Source organism: Sipha flava, unplaced genomic scaffold (assembly GCF_003268045.1).
Source record: "Sipha flava isolate LNK unplaced genomic scaffold, YSA_version1 181_pilon_pilon, whole genome shotgun sequence".
Lineage (NCBI taxonomy): Eukaryota > Metazoa > Arthropoda > Insecta > Hemiptera > Aphididae > Sipha > Sipha flava.
In genome coordinates, this window is record NW_020272220.1 from 263,153 (window position 1) to 284,844 (window position 21,692).

Consider the following 21,692-nt stretch of genomic DNA (forward strand, 5'->3'; position numbering starts at 1 on the left):
ATGATGTCGTACGTCACCCGGCGTCTCTTGAAAAACCCGATACTGGTTGTCCAATCGTTTATTCCGGATTCCCCTATGATAACGAGAACCACGTATCACCAGTAAACGGATCGGTTATTGTTAATGAAAACCAACAGTCAATGTTTGCCTCTGTAGATGTCGATTTTGCCAAACATTTTCGACGGTCAAACAAGCCGAGTGTGCTCGAATTGAAGGTAATTGCATTCGTTTTATCCGACCATAACCCGTCGTGTACACGTACCGTTGTAGCACGTGATTTATGCACACAATTTTTATTCCTCCACAGGAAATGAAAGTCATAAGCATGCTTACGGTCCCTTCAAATATCGATCTATTGCAACGAATCGCAGATGAAGAAGAGCTAATTTTGGATTATGACATTGACGAAACCTATTCGCCGATGATTAGTACGATTTCCAGATATTCATCGTGTAAAACTAAACAGTTAAATTACCTATGTACTTACAGGAAAAGATTTTATGTGTGTTCAGCTTACGGTAAATCATTGCGCACTGACGGTCGTTGGCTTCGGTGAAACGTTACTCGACAGTCAAGAAAATGCGGCTTATGAGTGTTTGACTCGTTTAAAATTAGTCCTAGAAAATTAAATGTACGATCAAAGCAGTAGATGTCTACAGTAAGTTAATACAAACTATTATAAAGTAAATGAAAACTTATCGCTCATTATCTATCACGACGTACTTTTAGCGGCCCAAACCCAAAATTTAAAGTTTCTTTTTTACACCTTATATGTTAAATTTATCTGTACCTACTAATACATACGATTTTATAATAGGTTATAATGTGATACAAGCGGATTAAACGAGATTTCAAATATTTATCGGCCGTGTGTGTTTGGGTCACTGTACATCAATAAGACCCGATGACATTTTAGATTGTCAACATCGTAACCGTATAGGAACAATACAAATTGAAAATATCGTTTAACACAGTATACAATCCAGCTTCGTAGAATATCTCACTTTCTATCGACATCTACTTTTAATTATTTAATCATGGCATAATATAAACAATTGTTAAATAAAACTATGTTCTATGGCTAAAACCATAATTCAATTACGTTCTGTTTATCATTTGTAATAAAATATTTATGAAAATTATAGTGACTATTTACCATTGTAAATTATTTCAAAACAAAAATGATCCATTAAAGTTATTAACACTATCATAAACCATTATGATTAATATATTCGGTTTAATGACAAAGCTATGAACATCAAATATCAATTTTTGTGATTCTCTAGTTCATTCAATAAATATAGTAATTATTCAATAAAGTAAAATACATTCATCGTTGTTTTCGCCATTAAAATAAATTCAGTGCTGTATTGTATGTTTTGCACCAGGGATATCAAATCACGTCGCATAATAATTTTTTTATGAATGAGTTTTCATCATATTTTTGCATTGTGATAATATAAGCCAAAATTGATTTTAAACTGTTCACCAAAACAAACTTATTATAGTTTCATTAGATTAATAACCTTACTTTAAGATTTTCCTTAAAATCAATACTATGTAATACTAACGTTGCGTCGTCTATATTATATTTTATTATTCGGTTAACGACTCGTGAAGAATGTTCGAAGTCGCGCGCGCAAATAGCTGAACATTTTTCGAAGTTTGTCGTCCGTATATACGTGTGACAGTAGCACTCTATACGCAATGAGTATGAATCAGCAATATTTAACGAAATAAAAATCCCTAATTATAATATATGTATAGCCGATAAAATCACATTTGTGTGTGTACATGTTTGTATAATAATAATAATAATAATAATAACGATATTAACGCGATTATATGCATAATAACCATTGGAACTTTCATCCGCAAGATTAATAATTGTATCGTGTAGTTTTGTTAAAATCGTGAACATTCGTGGAATATGCGCCCTTTCGAAACTTTTTTCTTCCGTAATAATTCGAAATTTATTTCGCTGAATTAGACAGTACACGATATTATAATATTTTATAGAATTGACGTGAAGGAAAAGAAATGATACGGACGCGATCCACTCCTGCTGTTGGAGATGGTAAAAATCGCTTAAAAAAAAAGAACAACGTCGCGACCGTTCAAGTGTACTCGGCGTGTAGTATAGGCATACTGCTCACGCTTACAAAGTATTACAAAAACTTTACTTTTTTCTTCGCGTTACAAGAACTTTCAAAATCCACCACTCCTCATTCCCTGAAAGATGTTGTTATCTCCTCGGGAATTGTCTGCTTTTTTAAAGCGATTGAAAAATATTATTCCGAATATAGTTTATTTTTTCTTCACTATTATTATCATCATAACAATGATGCTGATGGTGATAATGATGTGCGCGTGGTTCCTGAATCGCGACAAGTAAAATTAACAAGCGATCCTACCTGTCGAGAAGAACGACAGCAATAATAAATGCGTGCGTAAATAAACGTATATACTTTGTAATTGTATATGTAGTATACGAACGTGCATTTGATTACATTGACTTTGAAGTACAAATCGAATACCACTCGCTTGTGATTGTTGTAGCAATATATTATGTTTCGCATATCATACAATATTCAACGTAAAACATAATCTAACGTTATCGCGACGTTTTTCACCAGGGGCGCCATTCCAGACATTTACAACCATAACCGAGGTATTTATCAGATAATATAAAGTAATTAAAAATAACACTTTATATATCACATATTTACTAGTTAGTCATTTGTTGGTGTATTTATGCATATTGTATATGTTTGTATTTATTAGAGCTATATAAGTCTAATAATTTTACTCACCTATTTTATTTTTTTACAACTTAATATCTGGTACTTTTTGTTGACCATAGATATTTAGTCATTTTTTTTGTGCACAAATGCATGCTTATTTATGTATTTTAGCATAAATAACAGTGAGACACCAACGGGCAATGACTAACTATTTACTAATAACTAGTGATGTGTAGTTCATGAACTAGTCGACTCACTGGTCGACTCTTAAAAATGAACTGGACGAGTCGAATCAGTGTTACAAGAGTTGACGTCTCAGTGACTCACTGACTCAGTAAAACTTATAACTCAAGTTATACGCTTATAATCATAATTAGTTTCATATGCGATAAGCATATTCATATTCATGAATATGGTCAGTGAACTTGTGAGTCTAATCAAGAGTCGAGACTTGAAGAGTTGATTAGAGTAGTGGTAATCTGACTTAAACAAAGAGTTGGAAGTCGACACTTTGATTCAACTCATTACACTGAACTGAGTTGAAAGATTCAGTTCAGCAGAATGAGTTGGAATTCCCATCCCTACTAATAACTATTAGTTTTACACAATAAGGTGCTTGTGTTAAATGATCGGCGAGCCGCGAATGCAATAGGTATAGGTATAGGTATAAGGGAAGATAATATGTATTCGCAGTCAGAATTAAACTTGTGAATAATTACAAAACGCTACTTCAGCTCATTTGCTTTATTAATATGTAACTATTTTAATATTTAAATGTAAATAAAATAATTTTTAGTACTTATGTGAACTCCCGTTAACTGGCTTCCGGAGAAGTTAACACTTATCTGTCGTAATATGTTTTTTTATCTTATCCATATCAATTTTTTTCGCTTACCTATATGAAGTGAAATAAATTATTTTAACCATGATCAAATATTGAGATATTAAATTAAAATTATTTAAAAATCAATAGATGTATAAACTAATAATTAACCTGATTAATTTAAAAATATATAACCTTTATTTATAAAAAAAACCCGCGAGTTCGATTATTTCTTTTTAGATTTTGTTATCAAAAATTGAGTTATACGTTGTATTGATAATAATGCTGACCAAATTATGTTAATTTTTAGCCGAATTGTAAATATTTTTTTCGTTTATTTGACTCATTTTAGTTATATGGAAACATAAATGCTTTTTGGTTTCTTAATATATTCTTTTTACAAAATATTTCAATTTAAAACTATTTGTACTTTACCGTGAGACTTGAATTACCAAATGAGATTATATTACAGTTAATACTTTATTGGTATGTACATTTTAAAACTTTTCGTTGTATAAATTGGAATATTATTTTATCGTTAATTAATTATAAAATATGAATCTTTGTCAATTACGTTTAGTGATTAGATTTAGTGGAAATACTCTGTAAGTTGGATATCAAAATATATATTTGAATTTTAACTAGGTAGGTATTTTAAGTATTTTAAGTACTTCTATTTCTAAAACTATTTTGACTTATTATTGTACGGATTTAATTAATTAGTAGGTAAGTACAAATATTTTATTTCTAGTAAAAAAATGTTTGTTACATTATTATTTGTTGTGTACACACCATACTATGACGCTAATGAAGTGGTCAAATTTTACAAATTCGTTTAATATTTTATTTTTTTAAAGCTCTTATTGGGAATATTTTTTTACTTAGTCTTATATTATGATATTTGAATTATATTATTTTTGTCTTATAATGACATCAAAATTAATACTATTAGAATAAAATATTTGTAGAAAAATTATACTAATTGATACTATCAACCATTAGCTAGTGTTTATATTGATGACAATGTAATCAGTGACAACTATTTTTATTAATTTTAGGTAGGTAATAATAATTTTGGAGAGAATAATTTGCATAAAAATATTGTAATTTACAAATCTTTAAAATTATTTTTTTAGATATATGGAGTTCTACATTGGTTTATTTTGGAAATCACCAAAATATTTGTCTACTTTTAAATCTATTACGTCAAAAACAAATTGGATACCACTTTATATTTGAAATACAATAAATTTAATTTTAAAATTAGAACAGTATTTGTATCTGTGATAATGCCTCATCACTATGGTCCAGATATTCCTATGCAGATTCGGCCTGAAAAAAAACTAACAAAAGATGCTATGGAAAGATATTTGCTTGATCGCAATGACTTAGTTCTAGTTATCCTTCATGCTAAAGTTGCTCAAAAATCATATGGAAATGAAAAACGTTTTTTCTGTCCACCTCCATGTGTATATCTTTTTGGCAATGGTTGGCGCTTGCGTCAACAACAGCTACTTAGAGAAGGGGTAACTGAAGCCAATTCTCAAATGACTTCATTCATTGGTATTGGCAGTGCAGATCAAGATTTGCAATCACTTGATCTAAACAACAGTAAACAATATTGTGCAGCTAAAACATTGTTTATATCTGATTCTGACAAGAGGAAACACTTCATGCTTATGGTAAGAATGTTCTACAATAATGGCTATGACATTGGAACTTTTCATAGTAAGAGAATCAAAGTGATATCAAAACCCTCAAAAAAAAAACAATCATTAAAAAATGCTGATTTATGTATCGCCAGTGGTACAAAAGTTGCATTATTCAATAGACTCAGATCACAAACTGTAAGTACTCGATACTTACATGTTGAAAATGGAACCTTTCATGCTAGTTCAACACAATGGGGAGCTTTTATCATATACTTATTGGATGATGATGAAAGCGAAAGTGACATGTTTAATGTTAGAGATGGTTACATTCATTATGGTAGTACAGTAAAATTAGTGTGCAGTGTTTCTGGAATGGCTTTACCTCGACTTGTTATTAGAAAAGTTGACAAACAAACAGCATTGTTAGAAGCTGATGATCCTGTGTCGCAGTTACATAAATGCGCTTTTTATATGAAAGATACTAATCATATGTATCTATGTTTATCTCAAGAACGCATTACCAACTTTAATGCTACACCATGTCCTAAAGGGCCTAATAAAGAAATGATTAACGATGGAGCTTGTTGGACCATTATTAGTACAGACAAAGCAGAATATCAATTTTATGAAGGAATGGGACCAGTTAATTCACCAATTACTCCTGTGCCTGTAGTACATGGGCTTAACACTAATGGTGGTGGTGATCTTGCTATGTTAGAATTGAGTGGTGAAAATTTTACTCCACATTTACAAGTTTGGTTTGGAAATGTCGAGTCTGAAACTATGTTTCGCTGTCAAGAGAGTATGATAGCTGTTGTACCTGACATTTCTTCATTTAGAAGAGATTGGTCTTGGGTGAAACAGCTGACACAAGTACCAGTATCATTAGTAAGAAACGATGGAATAATTTACGCCACAGGACTAACATTTACATATACTCCTGAACCAGGTCCAAGAAATCGAGTTACACCAGCTGATGAGATCATGAGGACATCAAGTTCAAAAAACAATTTTTCATTATCGCATATTATGAGTTAATTATTTGAAGGATATGTTTTAAATAGTATTATTTATTCAACAGCCAACAGGATCTGTGACCTATGACTGACAATTGACTGAATGAATCTATGTTTTGACAATAATAGTAATAATAGGGAGCCTAGTAATATAATAAGACCAATATATTTTTATTTTATCAATGTTTATTAATACCTAAATATTTTAATATTGCTCAAATTTTACTTTATATGTTAGTACTTATCTGTAGCTTAGGTAAATCAAAACCTGACCTCACTCAAGTGAAAATAAATTTGAAATCATTTTATTTTTGTCATTCTAATGTTGTAAATGTTGTTCTCAGTTATCATTATTGTAAGTTTTGAACAATGAAACTTGTATATTTCAAATTTTAGAAAAATTTTTTTACCTGAATTACAGATTTATATATTATATTCATTAAGTAAATATATATTATTTATTCACATATTGTTAGTCTTACTTCAGATTTCGTACATTTTTTTTAAAAGATACCACGAATTTACCACTATAAATATATTTAATTTTTAATTAACAAAATATTCTTATGTATTAAGTCTACACACAAATATTTTTTAAATAATAATATAATATAAGAATAATATAAGGTAACTTTATCACTTGTTATTGTTTACCATAGACAAATTAAATTTTCTAATTTATTACTAAATTATTTTGCAAGAGGAAAAAACTAAATTTTTAATTCATATAATTTTTTATATGTTGATTTTGAGAAATGTGTCAAAGTACTAAAGTATTCTTTTTTTTCATTAAGCCTGTATAATTTAATAATTAGTTAATAGCAGATTATTTATTAGATGCATCAAATTAAATAATAAAAACCTAATATAATTGTACTTACTGTAAAAATTATAATCAGGTAATGGAATAGCCCAAAAATAAATTGTAAAAAATAATTTATTTTTTTATATATATTAAAACTTAATTATTATTAAAATTTTAATTTTATATTTTTCTTGGTATTACATTTTAAATTTTACTAATAACATTGATTTAAGTTATATTATAATTGTATAAGATAATTTTAGTATTAATTAAAATTAATACTATTAGCTTATAAATTATATATTTGTAGAGGAGAAGCATTTTTTACAGAGTTCTAATCTTGGGTAAACAGCAAAAAATTAAATAAATATTTTTGTAGTTAAATTCAGTAGTATCATATGCCATAACAATTTGTGAAAAGAACAATAGATTAAAAAAAAAAAAGGAAAACCATTGATACACAAAGTATTGCACGATAAATGTATCAAACTTCAAGAGGTACTTATACACCTCAGATGTAACAAAAAAAGTCCTTATGACCATTATCGAGTTCTCAATAATAAGGGAGATACTTTGATTTTTGTGTTTTTTGATTGAACGCAAGTTTCATTCATAATAATGTTCATATTTGCTGAACCGTTAGTTCTAAAATACATTTGAATACACCACTGAAAAGCTCATAAAGCTATGATTAAGCAAACATACACTTCATGGTTGTCAACTAATTTTTTGGGTTAAAGAAATAATACAAATCTTTTAAAACTTCAAACTGTCGAAATTTTAATAAATTTCAATGTTATTTAACAACAATTAATTTCTAAGACGGGGAGGTGTAAATTTCACAAAAACTTCAAAATGTTATAAGCTTTAGAACGGTATACTCCATTTTTTTATTAAACAATTCGGAGGGACCGCTATTCCACCTTTTGTGTGGAAAAACGAAAAATAATACTAATTGATAAATACAAAGCCGCTAAAACATGGTAAACTGATGTAAATTTTATTTCATGAGATTTAAAATTAGTTTGTACATATAAGTTTATTAAAAAAGCTGTTGAAAGTGTCCACCATTTTTCTTTTAACAAGCACGGTCTCTCTCACGTACTTTATTCCTAGTTACTCCTGCTGTCATTATTCTCCGCATTTCAATAGCAGCTTGAAGAATTATCTACCTTAGTTCTGCTTCAGAATCGACTTCCAGATGGTAGACTTGTTCTTTGAGGTATCACCAAACAAAAAAATCCAAAGAAGTTAAGTCTGGAGACCTCGGAAGCCATGGAATTGTGCTTCCTCTGTCGATCTAAGAAGTAAATGTTTCATTTAAGTGCTGTCTCACTGCTCTTGAGAAATGTAGTTGGGCCCCATTATGTTGGTAAATCATGCACCTCCTGACTTCTAAAGGTATATCCAAAAGCAATCCAGGTAGTTCATTTTGAAGAAAATTTAGGTATGTATTTCCACCTACCGTCCTACAGTCCTAAAAACGGATCAATTAACACACCACCGATGACGCCCATCCATTCATTGATCGAAAATCTGCGTGGAAAACGTTGTTGACGTACCAAGCGTGGATTTTTCTGAGCATAATGATGTTTATTATGAACATTAAACACGCCTTCTCTTGTAAGTATACTCTTATCTATCCAAATAATACTTTCAAGAAAATCACAATCCTCAACTTCATTATGAAGTAGCCATCTACAGAACTGAACACGTTGTTGATGGCCAGTATTCTTTAAACCACGATCTCTTAAAAAAATGATATAGATAAATGATATAAACTTTCTCTATTAATAGTTCTCCATACAGTCGAATGACGAACATCAAATTGACGAGCAAGAGCACGTGTACTAGGTTCTGGATCTCTATTTGTTTCATTTAAGATTTCCTTCTCCAAGTCTGTATTATGTACACCTTTTCTCAAAGACCGTATAAAAGTACCTCGCTCTCTCAGAGCTTGGTGGATTTTACTGAGCATGCCTGGGGCAGGAACGCGCCGACCAGGAAAACGATTTTCGTACTCTCTTTGAGAAGCTCGAGTATTTCTATTACACAAACCATAAATAAAATTCATGTCTGCAAGTTCGGTATTTGAATAAGAAAGCATAACGGATAATACAAAAACAAATACTACACAAGAACCTCTTACAAAAAGTGTATTAAAATTTGAGCACCACTGTCGACAAATAATAAAACACGTTAATAACATTTGAATGACTATACTTTAAATTCGACGATTATACAATAAATTAAGATAATAATAATTACCATCAAAATTTACATATAAATAACAAATTTTGACAGTTAATGAACGAGAATTGTTATCGAACGCTTTAAATAAACGTAGTAAATCGATATAATCAGTTTTTACTGTCATTTTATCCTGTATTAATGGCTTAACATTTATTTTTGTTTTTCCACACACATGGTGGAATAGCTGCCCCTCCAAATAGTTTAATGAAAAAATGGAGTATACCGTTCCAAAGCTTATAACATTTTGAAGTTTTTGTGAAATTTACACCCGTCTTAAAAATTAATTGTAGTTAAATAACATTGAAATTTATTAAAATTTCGACAATTTGAAGTTTTAAAAGATTTGTATTATTTCTTTAACCCAAAAAATTAGTTGACAATCTTGAAGTGTATGTTTTCTTAATCCTTGTTTTATGAGATTTTCAGTGGTATATTCAAATGTATTTTAGAACTAACGGTTCAGCAGAAATGAACATTATTATGAATGAAACTTGCGTTCAATCAAAAAACACAAAAATCGAAATATCTCCCTTATTATTGAGAACTCGATAATGGTCATAAGGACTTTTTTTGTTGCATCTGAGGTGTAATAAGTACTTCTTGAAGTTTGATACATTTATCGTGCAACACCCTGTATACTTCGGTATTACAAAATATGTTTGTAGAGTAAAAAATTATTAAACAATAAGAATGTTTTGTTTATCCAGCAAAATAGATTATGAATAAATACATATTATATATACAAAAAACATATATGGTACTACATAATGATAACCAAGGCTAGGGACTTATAGCACTTAAAATCATTAAAATAAGCGCTTAAACATCATTATAAGCATTTAAAAATTTGAAATTAAGCAAAAATATTTATTAAAAAAAAAGTCTATAAAATTCTAACTAAAAAAACAAAATAAAAATAAATCTTCACTTTTAAGACTTAAGGATTTTCTAAGGGATTTTTTTGAAAAATAACATGTAAACTGTTCTTTCTGTTTTTGATCATTCGGACGTTTGATATTCAGTTCTATTTTCAGCGTTGGAATATCTTTGTTAACCCTACAACGATGCCTTGGACGGCGACGAACTACGTGACATCGTAGATAAGAATTATTTTTATTTTTAATTCTATCAAAAACGACTTTTCAGGAGAAAACTATTAAAATGTAAAAAAACTGGTCAAATAATCAAAAAAAGGCATTTTCAAATTTCTTAATTGTACATGTTATAACTTGACATACACTTCTATAGCACTCTGCTACATTATAAGTCAATTCATAAAAATAAGTGAATGCTTTAATTTCTAAGCCCTGATAATAACATAATCTTACACAACAATAGTATGAAATATCAACGTAACAAATTATAAATCATAAACGGCATAGGCTTGATAAAATATTTATTTTCATATTTCATTATAATATCTACGCTATTGTTAATTAATTTTGAGATGACAAAAATTAAATTTTAGCAACATGAGAGTTACTACAATAGAAGCACAACATTATAAAATGAATCAAGTAATTTTAAATGATTATTGAGTAGCCATAGTTGCATATATGAAAATTAGTAACTATTCTTAGTAAAATGATATAAATAAAAAATTATTCTTTATAAATATCAATTATAAATAAAAATAGTACAGAGGTAACCCAAAACTTGCAAAATATTTTTTTAACATGAAAATAATACTTTCTTAGTTTTAGATAAAAACACTTAATTCAATAATAGTGAAGTATAAATATCTCTACAAATTGTATCTTAATCAGAGCATTTTAAAAGATTTACAACATCTATACTAAATATATCAATGTTAATTTTATGAAGTTTTAATGTTTGCTGTACTAGAAATTTAGAGTACTAACCAATAATTTAGACAAAAATAAGAGACATTTCATTTTTTCAAATTAAATTTGGTATTTTTTAATTTTTTATAGATTGTAATTGATACTATGTTATTTAAAACTTATAAATAAACACAAATTAAGCAAGTACAGATTTATGGATTAAAATAGAAAAGCTAATAATTTTATTGTTTAATTATATGTACAATTCATAAATATTATAACCATTAAATATTTAAATATAAATACATAAAAGCCTGGCGATGCTCATGTATACATCAATATTTGGTTGATACTAAGTTGTATTTATTTCTGGAAAGTCAATTACCATTATTTATAATAAAAAATCTTATTTTATCAGTTACTTAAAAAACTGCACTAAATAATATTTTAAAATAATAAATAACAAACACAATTCAGTGACAAATGAATATATATAAATAAGTATATATAATTGATATATCAATAATTTACTAAAAGTAATATTACACAATTTTAAATTTTAAATAATTTACTTTTCCTAGCATACCATTGTTATCTAATAAAATGTGGTTTGAAAATAAAGTGCGTTATAATAATAAATTGATAAAAAAAAATTGTATATTATTATGAATTAAAACCCTCCCCTAAAATTATTATTAGGTTGTTGCACTTGGAATCCAAAGTTATTATTAGGATAACCGGGAGGTGGGTTACTCATATTAGGCATTTGAACAGGGGCTTGCGACACAAATGTAGGTTGATGCTGACTAGGTTGGTGTTGGGTTACTTGACTATTATTGCTATCGCCCCATCTGCTTGCTCTTTCACGGCCTGGAGCCATACCATTATTATTGTTGCTTAAACTGTTAACAGCATTTCCTGTAAAACCACTGCGACCTCCCTGATTTCCACCAGAATAATTGTCACGATTAGAACTATAGCTTCCACCAACATAACCGCCACGACTTCCTCCTCTTGAAGGGACAGCCCCCCTGTTACTATATGTTCCTCGGCCACCACCACTACTAAAGTTCCCACGACTGCCACGATCATGGCCTCCTCGACCTCGACTGTTTTGACCACCTCGGTCACGACTACGATTAGAACGGTCCACTAAAATGATAAGAAATTATAAGTTAAGAAATATTAAATTGCTTAATAGAATTTACTTTTTCCAAACACTCCTGCAGCAGCCATTTCTGCAAGTTCAAAAAGTTTTGGGTTGACCACTTGCTTAGCTTCTTGTAACACAGATATGAGATCTTTGGCTTGTCGAGCATTGCTGGGAGTAACAAAAGTAAATGCTGTTCCTGTACGGCTTGAACGACCAGTTCTGCCAATACGATGTACATAATCCTCAGAAGAATTGGGATAATCAAAATTTATCACATATTTGACATCGTCCACATCTATTTTAAAATTAAATTATATATATTTAACTATTAATAATTAAAAAAAAAATCAAAAATTAAATATTTTTCTCAAGCAATATTTAAAAAATAAAATAATACTAAAATAATAAATGAATTACCAATTAATATTACCAAAGAAAATATATTGTAAGACATGTATAAACCAACACAATATCCAATAGTAATATTTTAATAAATAGGTATAATTAAGAATTTTATATTTTAAGCCATAGCCTGATGAATATTGGATTTATATATATTAAAAGTATAACTAAAAATGTCTTCAATGTTTATAATAATAATTTATAGTCTTAATATATGTTTATATATAGTTTTAAATGTAGCCAGTGGTACCCCAGATGTATGTGTAATTTGATATTATTATATCTGCCTATTCCCCAAAAACAAAATTTAAAGAGTTATTTTTTGTATTATTTATTTGTTAATATTAGAGATATTATATAAATATTAACAATAATATTAACAATGTTATAGTACCCATCTATCCCTTATTTTCTAGGTGTTGTGGGCAACTACACCTAGCAATAGGGTTAAGCACTACTGGATGTAGCAGATATTACAATAAAATATAAATTAAATAAATTACATTAACTATCTGTCTAATAATATTATGAGACACAACACTAATTAAGGAATATAATAATTATAGTAAATTATAATAATAATTATTATAAATTATCCTATTTTGATGAAGGAATGAAGAAAGTGTAAAATAATTGGTTGAATACATAAACTTTTACAAATTATGATTTACGTTTAACTGAAAAATAATTTACTGATAATTAATGAAAATAAAATAATTTCACAAGTTTGTTATATATAGATTTTAATTGTTGATAGTAATAAAAAAATATAAGTATGAAATTAAAAGTTATTCGCCTAACATATTTTGATATTATTAAACTTATAAATACTATAAAATTCTTTTACAGAATTTTCAATTATAATAATAATAGACTTGACTTTTTAGTGATTATAATTAAAAGTGTAGAATAAATATACTATAATCAGATATAGGAATTTTCCAATATTTCAGTAACTCTAGATTTTCATTTTTAAACAACAATATATTTAATAAATAAAACTACACAAAAAGTCACTAATACTATTATTATTATTTATTTAGCAATAAAAATCTAAACCTTTAGTTTCTAAAGATGTATTATGTTAGTATTTGAATTAATTTATCTGAACATTTTCACAAATTATTATTTATTTAAATATTCATAATATTATAACTATAATCAATGAAAAATTATATAAACATATAATTTTTAGTATATTTTTTTAATTTAATTAGATGAGTTTATATACTTGAATTAAAACCATAGCATTTATTATAATTAATGTTAATATATTGTAATATGCCACACGGTACTAATTTAGTTAACTTAGAATTAAAACAATCTACATTTAAATACTGAGAAATTGTACACACCACATTACTAATATAAAATAATAATGTAACACACAAAATCTGATGATGTTGTAATATGCCATAAGTCACTAATAAAAATTATGATACATATCATCATTCGCGCGAATAAATCTCCAATGTGAAAAATTACCAAATTGAAGTTTTGATATCACTAAATTCAGAAAAAAATTATCTTTAATATGAATAAAACTCCTATGTGCTATCTTTCTTCCACGTTTAATGAAATATAAATTAAATAATCTTCCTTGTGTAGGGCTAATCATAAAGGTTTCTGGAATACCTTCAATGTGAATACTTAAGCTCCTACGAAGTTTAAAAAAAATTTATAAATACCTCCTATGTGAATAAAAATATGATTGGCAATCACATTGAAGGTATTTTCGTTTGTGTATAGGTTAGTTTCGTGTGGTGATAGACAAATAAATAACTGTTTTGTCATTACTGAAAAGTAGAATTTTTTCACATAATAGATTTATTCCTGCGGACAACAATATGAGAAGATGCTTTTGTAGCGCTTCCTTCAACTAAAAATATTATTAGCTTGTAAACTAAGTATATATATGGTATAAGTTCTCAGAAGTACATTTGTACACGTGCCAACGTATGGGTCATCTATGAGAGCGAATAATGTCATATTCTGCATGGGATCAGGTACAGAGAGCTGTCCACCAACATATAGAAGGGCTCCAGATCAGCACTAAATTCAGACGTTTCCAACCATACAGTAATAATGCATTGCTTATATCAGTCATCGTCATAATTGTAACTTTGTTGATTTATCTAAGTGTTTTAAATAAATTATCAACAACGCAGTCTTACAAGTACATTATTGAACTTATCCTAAAATCTTAACACTTAGTAACTTAACAAATTTGTGGCACCGTCAAATAAATGATAGCACACTACAATATTACACCATTTTACAGATATGATAAAAAAACCAGTATAAAACAGTTAAGTACTTTTTATGATATATGTGTTCTACTATATTTTCAATTGAAATTTCTAAGAAATGATTCTAAATTTATTACGTTTTCTTAAGAATCTTTATTCAACTTTTGAAATAGATACTTTTATATTATAAAATAACTATATTTTTGATTAAAATAGTCAAACAGAATAGACAGCATTAATCAAATAAATATCTAGGGGATATTATTAACATACACCATTGGCTACTAAATTGTCATTTAATATGTTATTACTGTACTAAAAATAAAACAAGTTTAGATTTATTAGAACAAAAATCCCTAATTTATATAATTAAAAATGATATTTTTCTAAAATATAATTGTTGTCAAATAAATAAATCTAAAATGACCAGACTGATTGACGTAAAACGAAATATGTCAGATGCCTTTATATAACATGAAGGAGCATTATTCGCTGCATAATAGTTTATAAATTAACATCACAATTTGTTTAATAATTGAAAACCATACTATTAAAGGTTTAATATTATCTTCTATTTTCTTATGATGAGTCTTAATCATTTCAAAAGGCCAAAATTATTTTTCTTATAGTAAAATATCACTATTATGTGAAAAGCAAGGGAGAAGATTATTATGTCATAATAATATATTGTAACACTAAAGAAAATACATAATACTAATTCCAATTTTGTTACAAATTACTTTCTGGTACTAAATAATTTATATTTTCTTTATATTTGTTTTTAAAAATATGATTTGTAAAAATATTGGTTTTATTACATAACAAAAATGATATATATATATAATGCTATATGACAAAAATGCTATCATAAATTTGTCCCAGAACTAATTAAGCTCATCAATATTAATAACTAAAAATAAAACTTACAAAAAAAAAAAAATTCCTAAAATATTAACAATTAAGTATAAAATATTTTGCTCCTTCACATTTATTTTTAATTACTCCTCTATGCCTATCGAGAATGTCTCTTTCAACAGATATATTTACAGTAGAAACTCAATTATCTAAATATTTATTGATGTACTTATAAATAAAATATATCAATGTATTATAATAACTGAATCCAATCAATATAGAAAAATATCAAATTAAGTTTAAAATTTCAGATAATTAAGATTCTACTGTACTATTTTAAGCCTAATTAAGGTCAATTGGTATAACATAGCCTCCTTATTAAGTTTTGGGCTGATGCAATTACTGATCAAATGATAGAGAATTTAAGCGGATCAGAAATAAAAAATTATTTACTAGTTTTAAAAATATAGTATAATATGAATCCGCTTATATATTCATCTCATTTATGACCAAATTTATATCACCACATGCGGTAAAATTATAACACCAGCCCTACGTTGTACAGTTTTTCTTGATTTAATTATCAAGAATTCAAAAAAAAATTAAAAAGAAAAAATCGGCTATATTATATTACGTGCCTTGAAAATCATCCGACGTGTTCTCTGTTTTCTTTGACATTAACCCGACCGGCTGAGTGAGTAGATACAAGACCATCGAAGGCATCAATACATTAACAACCAGTCTGGAATCTGGGTTCCACGCACTGAAATGCATTCTTTACCGCAACTTACCCAAACCACGAGCAGCTACATCAGTTGCCACCAGAATATTTGCTTGGCCTGAACGAAACTGATTCAATGTGTGATCACGTTCATTTTGAGACTTATTACCATGTATTCCAATGGATCTCCATCTAAATAATCCAAAAATTAAAAATAATTTATATTTTATTATACACTAAAAAATGAGCATTTACCCATTCCGATTAACTAATTTCACTATATTATCCACAGAACGTTTTGTTTCAACAAAAATTATAGTTTTATTGTCAGGTTGTGAAAAAATATCGGTTAATAGCCCATATAATCTAGAAAAATGTAATACGTCAAAAATTGATTTTAAATAATTTGTAATTTATTCTTAAAACATACTTTTGTTCTTTTTCATAATCATCACATACTTCAACCACTTGTGAAATATTATGATTAGCAGATAAATTCAAAGAACCTACATTCACTTGTATATAATCATCCAAAAATTCTTCAGCTAAGTTTTTAACTTCAGGAGGCCATGTTGCAGACCACATTAAAACTTGACGATCAGGCTAATATAAAAGAACAAATTATATCATTTTAAGATCACACATTTACACATATATGAATATATATAATTTATACCCGAATCTGTTCAATAATTTTACGTATTTGAGGTTCAAAACCCATATCCAACATACGATCAGCTTCATCTAATACTAAATATGTACACCGTTTTAAATTAGTTGTATTCCTTTCTAAGAAATCAATAAGTCGCCCAGGTGTTGCAATAACAATTTCTACACCACGCTCCAAATCATCTGCTTGAGGTCCTTTAGGAGCACCACCAAAAACACAAGTATTTCTAACAAATGTAGAAGTACCAAATGCTACAGCAACTTGTTGTATTTGCTGAGCAAGTTCACGAGTGGGAGCTAATATTAAGGCAATTGGTCCATCATAACGTAAAAGACGTGGCTGATTATTAATGTGTAATATCGCTGGTAACATATACTAAAAAAAAAAATTAATTAATTCAATACAAATTCAACTTAACATCTAAATCATTATTATTTTTTAAAATAATTTATTTAATATTCTTAAGTATATTATTAATAAACAATAGAAATAATATATTAAGTCATTTTTTTGTGAAAGTGGTTAATAACAACAAATAACAACACATAACAAAAATATGTAAATGGGTGATAATATTAAAATAATAAACATAGCAATAAAAAGTTAGTTACTGATGCTAAAAAAAAATGTGCCTAGTTAATTTTATCAATTTCTTGAAAACAATGATAAGCTATCGCGTTTGAAAAATAATTCTAAGTGAAGGTTGAAGTAATTATAGGTTAAAATAATTATAGTCTTATACAATATATTTGTAAATTTTATCAGGTTATAATATAAATTAATATGCTTGTAATAAAAGGAATTGATATTTATTATGTTGAAAAATATTTTTATTTAAATCAATAAATAAGAAAAGAAAACAACCATCAATATTTAAAATAAATAATAGAATATAATTTTAATAATAATAAGCAAAAATTAAGTCAGTTCAAAATTAAAAAAAAAATTACATAAAATAAACTTGCATACATTTAAAAGAAAAGGAACATAACTGTACTGATAAAATAAAAACACAACTTATGGGTTTGTTTGATGACATTTTTGTAAGCATTAGAAAAACTACTTGCAATAATTAAAATGGTCAATAAACAACCCATTTTGAAGGTAAATTTAAAACAAAAAATTTTAAAATTGACAAAATGCATTAACAAAGTCATTGTAAAATACCAAAATATATTATTTTATACTACTCGAAACAAGTATCATTTATTTGTTGGTGTATTTTTTAATAATTTAACCATTAAGATGGTGTTTAATTAATTTTAATAACTATCATAATATAATATGAAAAATTGATTTTGTAGTAACATGGCAGCACATAGATCATGTAAATCTATTAACTATTATAATAAATGTATAATTATCACAATATATTAAAATATATTAGATAACAAAATAATCAATTGATATATATTGATAGACATTAAATTATATTCACATAGTTGAATGGCAGTAATCAGTCATTACAATAAGAATCCAATCTATTTTTTTTTTCTTTTAAAATAGTATTATTACAAAATAATAAAATTTCCAATTATAAATAACTACAAAATCAAGATTTTTACGTACAATAAGTAAATAAATATACTTACAGCAAGAGTTTTTCCAGAACCTGTTTGAGCTATTCCAACCATGTTTCTCCCACTCAATGCAATTGGCCAGCTAACTGCTTGAATAGGTGTTGGATTACTAAAGCCTTGTTTCCTAAATATTTCACAATTAATAAAGGTTTCTAGAATCTTTAAGTACATTTATACTTACTTTACTTCATTAAAAACATAATCAGGAAGAATTACTTCATTAAAATTCATAATTGGATCTGGTATATCACTGCCAACATATGAAATTTCTTTTTCCTTGACATAATTTTCCACATCTTGCCTAGGACTAAATTAAATAAACTTTAAATTAACCTTTAATAATTATAACTATAAATATAATTAAATATTTACCGGTTTAAAACTAACGGATGAGGTGTATAAAAATTTTTTTGAAAAGGTTGAAGTGTTTCATTTTCCCACTTAGGTTTGCGTAAAGCTCCACCAGGTTGCTTACTCTTTAAGTTATTAAAACTATTTCCTCCACTTCCTATAGGGCCACCTCTTCTATAGCCATCACTATCTCCACCACCTCTACTACCGAAACTTGAGCCACGGCTACTATAGCTTTCATTCCTGTTAACATTGCTGCTACCCCTTGGTGCTCCACGACTACCACCACCATAACTTGCACGTCTCATTGAACTGTTGTTAGTTCAAATATAACCACTAAGATAATCTCCTCTATCCTGACAAATAAATCCTGGATGGAAATACCTAGAAGATTAAATACATTTGAGTTACATTAAATTAATATTTCTATAATAACGAATTATAAAATACATAAATATAGAATTTGTAAAAGATAGATTAATGATATTGTAGTTGATGCTTTAATCAAAAAATTTGTTGAAACAGTTGGGTACTTACATTATCATAACAATATAAGTAGGTGATTAATTAATGAACAATTAAGAAATAATATATATTTAATACAATAATTTATAATAAATTACATTTAAGCGGATATAATAATATTTATAGGTACTTATGGATAGTTTAGTAACCAAATATCAAACTCAACATTATGGGTCGACTGTGGAGGATTGACCTACAGTCACCTTAAATAAAGATGTAAAGTTCAATAAACTATATCAATCAGCCAACTAAAATACTGCTTAACAGCATTTTTAAGTAGTGGATGTTTAGCCAATTTTTACAGAAAAAAAAATCAACATTATCAAAAAAATTTTTAACAGTACTTACCATTTGTTAACAAACACTATATATTTATTAATTAAATTTGTCAATTTTAACATTATTTAAATATTTATTTTTAAACAATTTCAGTCTATTTTTAATAAAATAATTTATGCCCCACCCAAAACATAAAAATAGTAAGAGTAATAATTTAACTGAATTACTTCAAAATAAAAATTACAATCATAAATTATCACTTAAAAATTAAACTTTTATATAATTTATTAATAAAAAGGCCTAAAACATTTGACTTATTTGATCCAACAATACAATTTATTGAACTTGTAAAAAGATCATATAAATCTATCTGTTAATTTATCCAACCAAGTGCTCAATGTAATGCAAATTAAACTACAAGTATTACAATAATCATATAATTTTCCAAGGTCCATAAACAATTAGAGAGGCTTATTATTTATTGATTATACAATTATTCGAGCGCATCAATGAGATGAACTTCTAAGTCATGTATTTATATTTACTTACGTGTGGATACTGCAAAATTATATTTATGAACAAAAAGTGTTAATCGAAAAAGCACATACAAACAAATAGTAGAAAATATATAATGAAGAAAACGATTAGTTATCGAAGCATGAGAATAGAATTAGCAGTTCGTACAATTTGTTCTCGATTCGCTTAAAAGAACACAAAAAAGTAAATTATCTATTATATTCACAAATGGAAAAAAGAGAACTATGAGCGACGCCAATAGATGTGGCAAACGCGGTTTATGAAGAATGTGTTTATAAGCTCCATGGGGTTACACAACATGTTACCGGTTACAATTGCGCCATTTTTGTTTTTAAACTAAGCTTGCATCTTGTGAATTTAATATATCATCCATCAGGAATGAAAAGAATACTATTTGTCAAGTCGATAATCAGTGATTTTTTTTTTTTAGTTACAATATATTAACCGTAGAATATAAAATAATTAATTTATTGTATAAGAATTCATTATTATATTATAAGTAGGGCTTGGAAGTTGATGCATTTTGAATTTTTTTTTGGAACTTTTTGGACGATGCTCTCCTGGCCACGTTTCATTAGCATGTAAATCTGAATAACTAATTTTATTTTGCATTTTTTTTGTATTTTTTGGTGTTTATTACTTTTAAGTCTTTTGTTGATATTTTTAGTTCACTATTCCAAATTTTTAGACATTTTTACTGATTTTACACTAATTCACTTCTTATCGTTTCTTATCGACCTTTATGTCAATAACTTAAGACTTGTCCGATTTTATTTCGCCGATTAAATTCGGTAATCCCTCCCCCCTTCGAGAATTTTGAGACCAAAACAATTTTTATATAAGTAATGGGTATTTTATTAAGAAACAAAAATTATGATTTATTTTATAGTATTATTACATTTGAAAACGTTTCAAATTTTACACTAATATAAATAACGCAAAACGCTAAATTTTTCATAACGTTTTAATTGTCAATAACGGTAAACGGAAAATGTTTGAAACATTAAAATTTGTATAACATTTAAATGCTTAAATTGAATAACGTTTAACTTATTTATAGCGTTAAACGCTCAATTGCTTATAACGTTTATATGTTCCATAACGATAAATAATATATATTATTTTGATTGAAGATCCAGTCCATACTTAGTGAAAAAATAGATAAAATACAAGTGAAACTTTCAAAACACAGATAGGTGTTAAAAAAGAACTACACATAAGACCATACTAAGTGAAAATTTGAGTTCCCCCCCTAGAAGTAAGTCTAAATACGCCTCTGCGTCCAATACAAAT

At 27.4% G+C, this 21,692-nt stretch overlaps 3 protein-coding genes across 3 annotated transcripts; 2 read left to right on the plus strand and 1 right to left on the minus strand.

Moving 5' to 3' along the window:
• The first annotated feature begins 54 nt into the window (after positions 1-54).
• On the plus strand, positions 55-1,035 carry LOC112680902. Its single transcript, XM_025551137.1, has 4 exons — positions 55-215; positions 308-428; positions 490-658; positions 818-1,035. The coding sequence occupies exons 1-3, from the start codon at positions 141-143 to the stop codon at positions 627-629; spliced, it is 336 nt and encodes a 111-aa protein (XP_025406922.1). The 5' UTR covers positions 55-140; the 3' UTR covers positions 630-658; positions 818-1,035.
• Positions 1,036-3,895: 2,860 nt separating this feature from the next.
• On the plus strand, positions 3,896-6,606 carry LOC112680852 (suppressor of hairless protein-like). Its single transcript, XM_025551072.1, has 2 exons — positions 3,896-4,053; positions 4,704-6,606. The coding sequence occupies exon 2, from the start codon at positions 4,857-4,859 to the stop codon at positions 6,255-6,257; it is 1,401 nt and encodes a 466-aa protein (XP_025406857.1). The 5' UTR covers positions 3,896-4,053; positions 4,704-4,856; the 3' UTR covers positions 6,258-6,606.
• Positions 6,607-11,627: 5,021 nt separating this feature from the next.
• LOC112680853 (ATP-dependent RNA helicase dbp2-like) lies at positions 11,628-20,604 on the minus strand. Its single transcript, XM_025551073.1, has 10 exons — positions 20,412-20,604; positions 19,080-19,442; positions 18,889-19,014; positions 18,720-18,831; positions 17,134-17,502; positions 16,888-17,060; positions 16,713-16,823; positions 16,528-16,649; positions 12,286-12,525; positions 11,628-12,229 (listed from the first exon to the last, which is right to left on the minus strand). Exons 2-10 carry the CDS (start codon positions 19,364-19,366, stop codon positions 11,748-11,750), a joined length of 2,022 nt encoding a protein of 673 aa, XP_025406858.1. The 5' UTR covers positions 19,367-19,442; positions 20,412-20,604; the 3' UTR covers positions 11,628-11,747.
• Between the last annotated feature and the right edge of the window lie 1,088 nt (positions 20,605-21,692).